This window comes from Enhydra lutris, unplaced genomic scaffold, assembly GCF_002288905.1.
Source record: "Enhydra lutris kenyoni isolate GAN:26980312 unplaced genomic scaffold, ASM228890v2 scaffoldscaffold45, whole genome shotgun sequence".
Classification (NCBI taxonomy): domain Eukaryota; kingdom Metazoa; phylum Chordata; class Mammalia; order Carnivora; family Mustelidae; genus Enhydra; species Enhydra lutris.
The window spans coordinates 14,957,082-14,967,896 of NW_019154129.1; the positions used below are offsets into that span (position 1 = coordinate 14,957,082).

Genomic DNA, 10,815 nt, shown 5'->3' on the forward strand with positions numbered 1-10,815 from the left:
CAGCGTCTGGCATCTGTGGAGCCCCACGAGCTGGATGAGGTCCTGGGCTGTGGCGAGGCGGCTGGAGCTGCACAAGGGCTGCACTGGGCAGGAGATGTTGGAACCTTCTAGAAGGAAGGTCTAAGGCTGCAGGCCAGGGCACAGGAGGAGGCAGAGGTGGCTGCCAGAGGCCCCAGAGCCCTTTCCCTTGATGGGTGCACCAAGAGCACCCACAGGCCTGGCCTGGGGCCTCATGGGTGCCACCAGCTGCCAGAGGTGGGGTTCCCTCAGTCCTCATTCATGCCAGAACCCCCCCCCCCCCCGGCAAAGAGCACCCAGCCCAGCATGAGATAAATTCCCCATACCCACCCGGTCCTGGCAGACCCCTGGGAAGGTGGTGCTGAGCGTGGGGAAGGGGAGGTCATCAGGGATCATTGTCCCAGACACACAGACGGGGCTCCTCCTATCCCAAAACAGAGGAGAAACTGGCCCAGCAAGGGTGTATAGAACCTCTAAGTGTGTATGGTGCAGGGCGCTGGCCCCCCAGTGGCTGGGCTACCCCCACCAAGTATGGCCCTGGACAGAGGAAGGGGGCCTTACTGGGGAGGGGCTGCTGGGACCCCCTTTGTTGTCCACACAGGGCCTGTCTGCAGTGGGAAGGTCTCCCAGCCAGCAGTCCACCCTGTGGGCAGGTCCCGAAGCCTCTTGAGCAGTGGGTACGACCCACGGGCACACCGGGGTCCCCAGTAGGAGACCCTCCCTCCATAGGTCCTACAGCCCATCCCGGCCAGTGGGGTGTCCCATGGGCATGGGTTCCTGTCACTCCAAAGTGCCAGCCCAGGCCTCCCACGCTGGGTCCGTGTTTGCCCCAGACAAGGTCCTGACCTGAGGAAGTGACTAGGAATTGACTAGGAGGTCAGCACCAGCAGGGGTCTGTACCCCAGGAGGCAGAGCATGGGGGGCTTAGCAGGGACCCCTGTCCCCCAGGAGCACACCAGCCCGAGCAGGCCCTACTGGGGTACGTGGCAGGTGTCAGCAAGGACGCAGGATGGGGGGGCCAGGACGGGCACCCCAGGCTGTTGGATGGCGGGACTACGGGAGCTATGGAGCTATGGGAAGCAGCAGCCCAGGGCCCCCGACCTGCGGTGCCAAACTGGGCGGACCCGCAGACTGAATTTTGGCCTCTGGCCATGCCCGTCCATGGCTGCGACAACTGGACACAGCCAGGGCGGCGGCAACGGGCAGGGCCCTCGGGAGCAGCTCAGAGCGCTGCGGGGCGGGGGGGCAGGCTGCAGGGGCAGAGAGGGCCTGGCGGCAGGACCAAGCCACCCAAAGAGAAAGGGGCGCCTGCGAGAGGACTGGAAGGCCCTGGCCCCCCTCCACCCTCCCTCCTGGAGGCGGACCGCCAGCGTGCAGCAGGCCGGGCAGGCCAGACGGAAGGCTCTGTCTTCCCCGCTGCCCTGTGGCCTCCGCTCCCACATCCAGCAGCGTGGGGATGGCGACAGGTCAGGTCTCAGAGCGGCCATGGCCAAGAGGTGCCCGGGTCCAGGGCAGTCTGCTGACCTGGTGGCCTGAATCCAGCTGTTCCTGGAGCCCAGGCAGGGAGGTGCTGGGACAGAGTGGCAGAGCCTCTGGGCTTGGGCTGCTGACCCAGGAGGCCAGGATGGGTTGGGCCCTGAAGGGCGTCTGAGAGCCCCCAGGGGCTGAGGCCAGGACAAAATGCCGGCATCCCCCCCAACACACACCTCCTCCAGGTCCGTTTATTTTAAAAAAAGGAACAACTGACCCCAGGGTACAGTCCGCATCCCAAAATGGCCGGGCTGAGCGGTGCGGCTGAGGGCCTGGGTGGGAGCTGCCCCGAGCACGTGGGGAGCAGAGAGGAAAGAGCCGGGCAGGCACAGCACGCCAGAGGCGCCGGCCGTCTGTCTGCGGCAGAACCACAACTACGGGCGCCCTGGGGGGAAGCTGCCGGCGGCGCAGCCCTGCCACGGGCCCCCGAGGTGGACTCCCGTCAGGAGCCAGTGACCCACAGAAGTCTGCCGGTTTAGTGGATTCTAGTAAAACCTCCTTTTAAAAAAAACCGAGGTGAGATCCACATAACGTAGGCTCGACCGCCTCACAGTGAACGATTCAGTGGCATCTAGCCCATTCCCGGTGCAGAACCACCAGCACCTCCATCTAGTTCTGAAGAGTTCTCCTCCCCCTAGAGTGACCCCAAGCCCTCCCCGGCTCCTGGCAACCCCTGATCTCGTTGTGTCCCTGGATCTGCCTCTTCTGCACGTTTCCCGGAAATCGGATTCCCATGCCACGTGGCTCTGCCCGTGGCCTCTGAACGTCGCGTCCTCCAGTTGGGGCCACGCCGTAGCGCGTGTCAGGGCCCTGACGCACTGTGTGGACGGACCACGGCGTGACTGTGCGAGGGCTGGTGAGCTGTCACGGATAGTGCTATTAGGAACATTTGTGAACAAAACCCACTTTTTTAGTTTTGTAGACTAACGCCGGACACAACCTGGAAAAGGGAATAGACGGGATTCTAGAACATTCTGACCCAGCCTAGGAGACGCTGAAGCAGAGCCTGAAGATACAGTAGTGAACACCACGGCAGAGGCCAAGGGCACCCCGAGGACGAGAGTGACTGGTGTGTCCACGAGGCCGGGGGCTGTGACGCCTCCACGCTATGGATACCCCATGAGCTAACGCACGTGCCAGTGGAACAAAAGAGCCACTAGAGATACAGCCACGGAAAACACGAGGGACGCACCCCCACCACAGTGGCGTCAACCACAGCACCCAAAACAGGGGACCCACTCAGGCTATCCGTCGACGACGAATGGACAAAATGTGGTCCATCCGCACAATGGAAGTTTCCTCAGGACACGCCAGTGCGGCTCCACGGGGGGGTGGGGGCACCCTCGAGGGCAGCAGTCAGACAAGCCTGTCGCAGGGAGACAAACTCGGCGGGCTTCCCCTTCTCCATGCCCCTCCCTCAGTCAGATCCCTGGAGACGGACGGTGGGGGAGGTCCCCAGGGGCGGGGGCGGGTGGGGCATCGGTGGTTCCTGGGCACCAGCTTCGGTTTGGGAAGATGGAAAAGCCCCGTAGACGGACGGTGGTCGTGGTCCCGCGGCCGCGGAAACGCGCTGCGCGCCCCTGAGCTGCGCACCAGGAGCGGGGGAGGGGCGCGCTCTCTATGATGTGTGTTCGGCCACAGTTGAAAATACCTGAAAATATTTCGCGAGTCTGTGGACGGGGAAAGACTTCTCCATCCAAAAACGGAAGTGGAAGCATTTCCCAGGCAGCCGAGCGGCAGGCTGACTCCATAAAAATAGCAAATACCAAGCCCGAAACCCAAATGCAAGACACAGGACGCGCGAGAGCGGAGGGGGCACGACTTGTCGGCGTGGGAAGGAGTGAGAACCATCCTGTGCCCGGGGAAGGCCGCACCCACACACACGCCTTCACAGGCTGCCTGGTCACCACTGACATCCGTCCCCTTGGGGGACCCAGGCGGATGCTGCAGCTCCGCCGGGCCCCAGCAGGGTGGCCGCAGAGGACACGTGGCTGGACCCTCCATCCAGAGGGCCAGGGAGGCCACAGCCAGGTGTCAGAAGCGGGAAGCCCCAGGTAACGGCAGCCTCTCTCCTGGGATGCCCATCTCCTACCCCATTGGGACACCAGCCACAGGGCAGACCCCGGTCTGGTTCCAGGGAGACCGTGGTGTATCTGCTGGGTGCTGAGTCAGGAGGGAGGGAGGAGACCACACAGCACAGGCTGGGTACCACGTGGACAGGGAATGGGGGCTCTGGAGGCTAACCCAGGGCAGCTCCCAGCATGCCCTCCAGGCCTGATGGCCCCCAGAACAGAACACAGATGTGGGTGGGGGGCACCGGGTGTGTCCCTTTCCCCCAGGTCCACTCCCTAGCTTTACCCTGACCCCTATGGGCCACAGCGCGGCCTCCCAGGCTGTGTCTGGCAACAGGGAGCCCAGCAGGGTATGGGAGGCAGGGGGTGGGGTCGGGCACACAGTCTCAGCTCTCAGGATGGCTGCTGCCCTGGGCTGAAGGGGGGCTCCTCCTTGCTCTCAGAACCCCACCCCTGCACCTGTCAGGTCAGGGAACTTCACTGCCCAGCCCTGCAAAACATCTGTTAATTAAAGCCTTCTCACACTACCCAGTGGGGGGACTGCCTGTTCCCTGCGGATGGGCTGTGCCTGGGCTACGTGTGGGGAGAGAGGGCCACAGCCAGGTGCTGAGCAGGAGAGAGCATGGCTGGTCCCCACTGTCCTGTGATCAGTTTCCTCCCACTGGAGAACCAGCAATGGAGCCCTTGGCAGGAGGACCTGTGTGCTTCTCCCTCCCCAGGGCACACCTGCCCCTCCCCACACCAGGGGGCTGTGGGCTGGGCGATGGACACTGGTGTAAGTGCAAATGTGGGGGAAGAGATGGGCTTGTCGAGGGCCAGAGCCCCTTCCTGCCCTTTGTGGGGACTCCCCCAGTGCCGGACGGTGCCCCTGCACCCAACGCATAGCAGTCAGGGCCGTCTGCGGCTACGCAGCCTGAGGAGGGGGGACAGGGCAGGCCTGGAGGGAGTGAGAGCCCTAGGGGAGGCAGGGGCAGGGAGGGGGACCTGTGGGTATGCCCCAACCTAACCAGAGCCCCTGTCATTCAATGTCCTCTTGGTCATTCAATACACACCCTTCAGGACCCCAGATGGCACCAGCCTGGATAGGACAGTGTGCTTGGCCGCAGGGAGGGGACATGGAAGTGTCCGGGATGGAGGTCACCCCCAGGCCCAGCTGTCTCCCAGGTCCCCTGCCCTTGACATCCGAGCTATGCAGATACCCAGAAGGGACCAGCGCAGACCCAGTCCTCACATCCGTCTCCCTGACACACCCCGAAAGCACACCACAGCTCTCCCAGGTTCCGTGGGAAGTCCTTCTTGGTGCCACCTGCTCTCTGCTCACCCTCTTGCCTCGGGACACCTGGGGGGGCTGGGCCCTTCCTGGCCCCACCCAGGGCACCCCAACATGGATCCTGCTGCTAGGGACGGGCCAGGGAGGAGCTGCTGCCCGCCAGAGCCCTGGGGCCAGCCTCGGTTTCCCTGACTGTGGGGATGCCTCTCATCCCCTGCCCCGCCCTGCCAGGCAAACAGACCCCTCCTGCGTCTGCCCTCCGGTCCTGGAGGCAGCCTGGCCCTGCCCCTGCAGGCCGGATTTCCTGAGCGAGGTCACTCTGGGAGCCACTGGAGCCCGGTGGCCAATAAAACTCATCGACGCGGAGAGAGAGCCCATAAAGCAGGTCACCCCCCTCCAAAGCCCGTTTGCTCTGTGCTGCCCTGCCCCCGCTCAGGGCCTGGGGACGCGGGGCTTCCAGCAGCGTGGTGGCCCCAGCCCGTGCCGGGTGTGGGAGGGCCGTGTCCCTGGCCTCCTGAGCCCACCCCCACCTCCCACCAGGTTTTCGGGGGTGTCTGGGTCCTCCTGTGTCCTGCTCAGGGCCCCACCCTCACCCAAGGCTTCAGGGACTGTCCACTCTGGCCGAGCCTAGTTCCCAGCAACCACCCCGAGCCAGGGTCCCCAGGCTGCCTGGGATCTCCAGGGACATCCCGTGCACACATGCTCATGCACGCTCACAGACACACACACATGCTCACACACACACACACACGCTCACACCCACCCCCCGTGCGTCAGGATCCAGCTGGGGCACTGCCAGTGTCCGTTGCCCACGCGTGGGTGCGCGCACAGGGGTGCGCGGGCGCTCTGGGCTGGCGTGGCCCCGAGGAGGCAGCTCATAATGTCAAATCAGTTGGGAGAAATCAATCTGGGCAGAGATCTCCAAGCCATCTGCGCTCACTCCCCGAAGTCACTCTGAGCCAATGCACTTGGCCTCAGTTTCTCCCAGGGCGCCCTCCCTCCCTGGGATGCTGGACCGTGGTGTGGGGAGGGGTGGGTCTGGTCATCAGCTAGGCTCTGAGGCCCCACCTGTGGGGGAGCCACCCCAGCCCTCCCAGGAACAAAGCAGTGAAGTCAGCCGGCCCCCACACGCCTGGGGCTCCGGCCCCCAACGAGCCTCCTGCTGTCCTCGTCCACGGGCCCTGGAAGGATCAGACGCCCCCCACCCACGTCTTTTGAGACCAAAGCCCGATGCCACCCCCCAGGCCGGCCCGTGGGGGACACCTGCTCTTCTTCAGACCCCGCTTGCGGGCGCCACCGCTGTCCTCGCCACAGCGTCCCAGCTCCCACATCCAGCAGGCGGTTGCCTGCCCCCTCCCAGCCTCCTCGGTCCACGCGCTCTGAGCCGCACCAGCTTCGATCGGCCCCAGGGACAATATTTGCTTTGGGAAGGAGTCAAACCTTTATTCTCTAATTTATTCGGGAGATCAGGTTGTCAAACACAAGCGGCCTCGTTACGCTATCATGTTTCCAGGCCTTGGCCTCTGTCCAGGGTCGGTGCGGCCCAGGCCACGCGGACCGAGCCTTTCCCCTGGGCGGCTTGCACCTGCTCCCTGTCCTCTCCTGCGGGCTGGAGGTCCTGCCCCGGGCAGACCCAGTGAGCCTGGGAGGGGTGGCACCAGGCACGGCTATCCAGACCGGGCTGGGAACATGTGGACCCAGTGAGCCCCACGTTCTGGTCCTTCTCCAGCCTTGGCCAAGGCCCAAGGCACATGGGATCCCAGAAAGTCCCCAGCTGGCATCTTCTCCGGGACCCCATCGTGGGCTGGGGACGGTGGGCGGGTGGCGCTCCCCGGGGGTGGATGGGGCTGCTCTCATCTGGACGCTGCAGAATTCCTCGGGGCCTGGCATTGGCCAGCATTTGCAGGCTCCCACACAGAGATCCTTCCCAGTGGCTGCTGCTTGTGATGGGGGCTGCTCCCCCCACTGCTGTCTCGCTAGTTCTCCTCATCAGCTCCTGTCCCCCACACTCTCCAGTCCAGAGTCCCTGACAGAGGAGGAGAGGTGGCTGTGGGTGCCTGTCCCCTCCCCAGGATGGCCTCTCCGATGCCCTAGGACCCAGAAGCCTGGAGGGCCAACTCTCCACCCCCCATTCAGCCACTTTGCTAGCCGCTCCCCCAACCCCCTCTCACCGTGGAACCGACCGTGACTGTGGCCAGCCAGTGGCAGGGAGTAGGCAGTGGGGGTTCTCCACAGCAACAGAGCTTTGCAGCCCCAGACGTCCCACCTGGGGTCCCAGCCCCCCTTTGCCGCCCTGCCAGCCGTGCCCGGCTTTGCCCCCTTGATCTGCCACCCCCAGAGTCAGCGGTCACAGGTCCTGGGGAGCCCAGTGCATCCACGTGTCTTTAATTTCAGACTCACACTCGACGCGGCCAGCCGGTGCAGGGCTATGTGAGGAGACACGGGGGACCAGAGGGCGGAGGCAAGTGGTCCCCAGCTCACACGGGGGGTCATGCCCCGACCTGGCAGAGCAGCACCGGCCGGGGACAGAGAAGGTCAAGATGTCGCAAGCACGGCCCAGGTCACCCGGCCTCTCCCGCCCACTCCCTCGCATCCCCGAACCCCACTGCGGGACCCACCACGGCCTCGGCCCTGGTAGAGCATCAGGCCATCGCAGGGGGTGGCTCAAATACTGGGGGAAGGCTCTGCCTGGCAGGGAATCCAGACGCCGCGGGGCGCCCCCCTCCCCCACCTGCGGCCCTCACAGCCGGCTGGTCTGCATGAGCCCATTGGCTTCGGAGCCGCACGCGGGCGGTGTGGCCTCCTGCAGCCGGCCGCTCTTGTCGGGCTGGGGCTCCATGGCATCGGCGTCCTCGGCACCGGAGCCCTTGCGGAGGCACAGAACCTTCCGGAAGCTCTGGCGGAAGTTGTCGGAGAGGAAGCCATAGAGCACGGGGTTGGCACAGCTATTGGCGTAGGACAGGACGACCACGAAGAAGTAGGCGCCTGCGGCGACGGGCTCCTCGGGCAGGACAAAGGCCAGGTTGACGATGTTGACCACGAAGAAGGGCAGCCAGCAGCCCACGAATACCAGCACCACCACCACCACCATGCGGGTCACCTTGCGCTCCGAGCGCCGCCGTGGGGCGCCCACGCGCACGCCCGACGCCTTCACCTTGACCACGATGAGCAGGTAGCACAGGCAGATGACCAGCAGGGGCCCGAAGAAGCCCAGCACCGACGTGTAGATGATGAACACGGCGCCCCACAGGCCCACGGGCTCCGGCCAGCTGAGGTTACAGGTGTCCCAGCCCTCCTGGATGTCCGCGAACACCACCAGCGGCAGGGACATGAGCAGCGAGAAGGCCCAGACCGCGGCGCTGGCCAGCTTGGCCACCCGGGGACGGCGCCAGCGGGCGGAGCGGATGGGGTGCACGATGGCCAGGTAGCGGTCCACGCTCATGACGGTCAGGCAGAAGATGCTGGTGAACTGGTTGATGCCGTCCAGCGTCATGACCAGCCGGCACAGGACGGGGCCGAAGGGCCAGTAGGACACGGCGTTCTGCGTGGCCAGGAAGGGCAGCCCCAGCATGAGCAGCACATCAGCCACGGCCAGGTTCAGGATGTAGATGTTGGTGACTGTCTTCATCTTGGCGTGGCGCAGCACCACGTAGATGACCAGGGTGTTCCCGCCCAGCCCCGCCGCGCACACCAGCAGGTACAGCACAGGCACCACCACCGCGCGGGCCCCCGGCGACGGCGACGGCCCCGCCAGCGTCCCGTTCTCGCCAGCTGCGCTGGTGACCGCTGGGGAGGGGCTCCAGCTGACCGGCGTGGGGGCCGGGAACAGAGGCTCCATGGCGGCCACCGCGGGCCGGCAGGGTGAGCGCGAGCGCGGTGCGTCCTCTCTGTGGAGAAAAGGAGGGCGGCAGAGCGGTTACGGCCCAGGGTGCTTCCTCCCCGGGGCCCCGCCTGCCTGGGAGGCGCGGGATCACCCTGAGGTGAGTAAACATTGTTACTCGTGTCCAGCTCAGGCGGGAGTCCCATTAAGCAAATTGTTTGGAAAACCAACCCGGGGAGGAAGGAGCAGAGAGCCGGTACTGTGTCATCTGTGCTCCCCCCACCCCACGGCATCCCGACAGCCCCACCTGCCCCAGGACAGCCCGATGGGCAGCCTCCGCCTCCCTCGTCCCCTCGGGGCTCAGGGGCCTGGGGATGGCCTCACGGCCCCCATCTCGCCAGCAAGGACAGCGGATGGCACAGGACAGGTGAAGGACTGGGCAGTGATGGGAAGACCAGGACCACGGCCTGGCACACGGCCCCCACGCCCAGGCAATGCCGGCTGGAGGCACAGTTACACCTGCTGGGCCCCCCTCTCCCGGGTGGCCTCCCAGAGCCCTCGGGAGGGTGCCAGGTCTTCCACACGGCCAAGGAGCCAGACCCCGGGCTGCAGAGGCTCTGGCAGCGTCCACCAGGCTCTCAGGAGCGCTGTCCCCTTGAGAGCCCCCGCAGAGCCCGCAGACCGGCCTGAGGAGTCGGTTCCCCCAGAGCTGCCCCCGCGGCAGCCTGTCTCAGGCTGAGGAGACAATGCAGGAAACCGCTCCAGGGGGCCGTCATCAGAGAGGCGAGAGACACACTCCAGGCGATCAACTCCACAGCCACGGATGGCGGCGTCTCTCAAGCCCCAGGCAGAGGGCGCAGAGTGGGAACGGGCAGACGAGGTCCTCCACGTGTGCCGTAAGCCAGCGAACACAGAGAACGCACAGAGAACCCCAGCCCGTGCCTCAGACCAGGAGGAAATGCTCCTGTGTAAGTGGGCGCCAGCCACTGGGACGCGGTGTATGTGGGGTTTTGCAGAGAAAGAGCAGAAAACTGAAATTCCTCTGTTCAAGGTCATGGGCACACGTGTCCTTACAGTTTTTGTACTTTCCTGTATGTTTGAGGAGGTTCATGAAAGCGACGGTGCTCGGGAGAAGGTAAGCATCTCCACCGACAGGAGGGAGAGGGGAGGGGACGTAGGCACCCAACACCCCAACAGGCCATGTCACCCAGGGGGCAGGGGCCAGCCGGGAACCCCAGCAGCCCTGGGGGCCCCAGCCAGGGCTACTCAGGCCCAGAGGCACCCCAGACCCCTGCTTGGCTGGTGTCCAGACCCACGAGACAAGCTGGGGAGCCCAGAATAAAGCCCAGTGACCGAGTCAGAAAGAAACCCTCAGCCCCCGCTGGGCAGACACACTCACACCTCCGAGTTCACTCAGCTCACCGCCGCTAGGACGCGCGCCCCAGAAAGCCAGCGGTGGGGAGATGGGTCAGCGGCTTCATTTCTGATGGAATAAAAGTACTAGGTTTAAGATCTATTTAAATAAGTATGTGTAGGATCCTCAGTAAGGCATGGATAAAAATATTATGATACAAATTTGGCTCCTGTCTGAGAAGTAAAATGAACAAGTGTGTATTTTTGAAAGTTACAACTCTTGGGTGTAAAAAATCATTTGGCCTTAAAAAAAAAAAATCACAAAAGTCAGAATCTGCTCAGGTCTGGATATAGCTGAAGAGAGAATCGGGGAATGGGAGCAGGGCTGAGTGGACCCCCTGGGAGCGCGGCAGGCTGACGAGCGGGTACGGGCAGCTGCAGGCGCCGAGGGATCCTCAAAGCAGCCCCAGGGATGAACACAGATAAAATAGCATCAGGGTCCACCTACACAACGTCAAGGGTGCAGAGAAAATCCTAGAGAATGCCAGCCGTGAAACAGGACAGGAACCCAGGCAGAACTTGGATCAGGACCAGAAAAACCAGTGGTTTCTGGACGCCAAGCACTGGGGAGAGATGCGGTCATGCTGGGGTCCCCACCCGGAGGGGGCTCACCAGCAGGGGGAAGAGACGCTGCGCACGTCGGGCTGGGTTTGCCGCTCCCGGTGCTGAGCGCCCCGGCATGACGTGGTGAC

The 10,815-nt window shown here is 64.3% G+C and overlaps 1 protein-coding gene across 1 annotated transcript; it reads right to left on the minus strand.

The window, feature by feature from the left end:
• Positions 1-7,630: 7,630 nt before the first annotated feature.
• Positions 7,631-8,728, minus strand: LOC111156245 (somatostatin receptor 5). The gene has a single exon (XM_022517002.1). The coding sequence runs from the start codon at positions 8,726-8,728 to the stop codon at positions 7,631-7,633; it is 1,098 nt and encodes a 365-aa protein (XP_022372710.1).
• Positions 8,729-10,815: the final 2,087 nt, after the last annotated feature.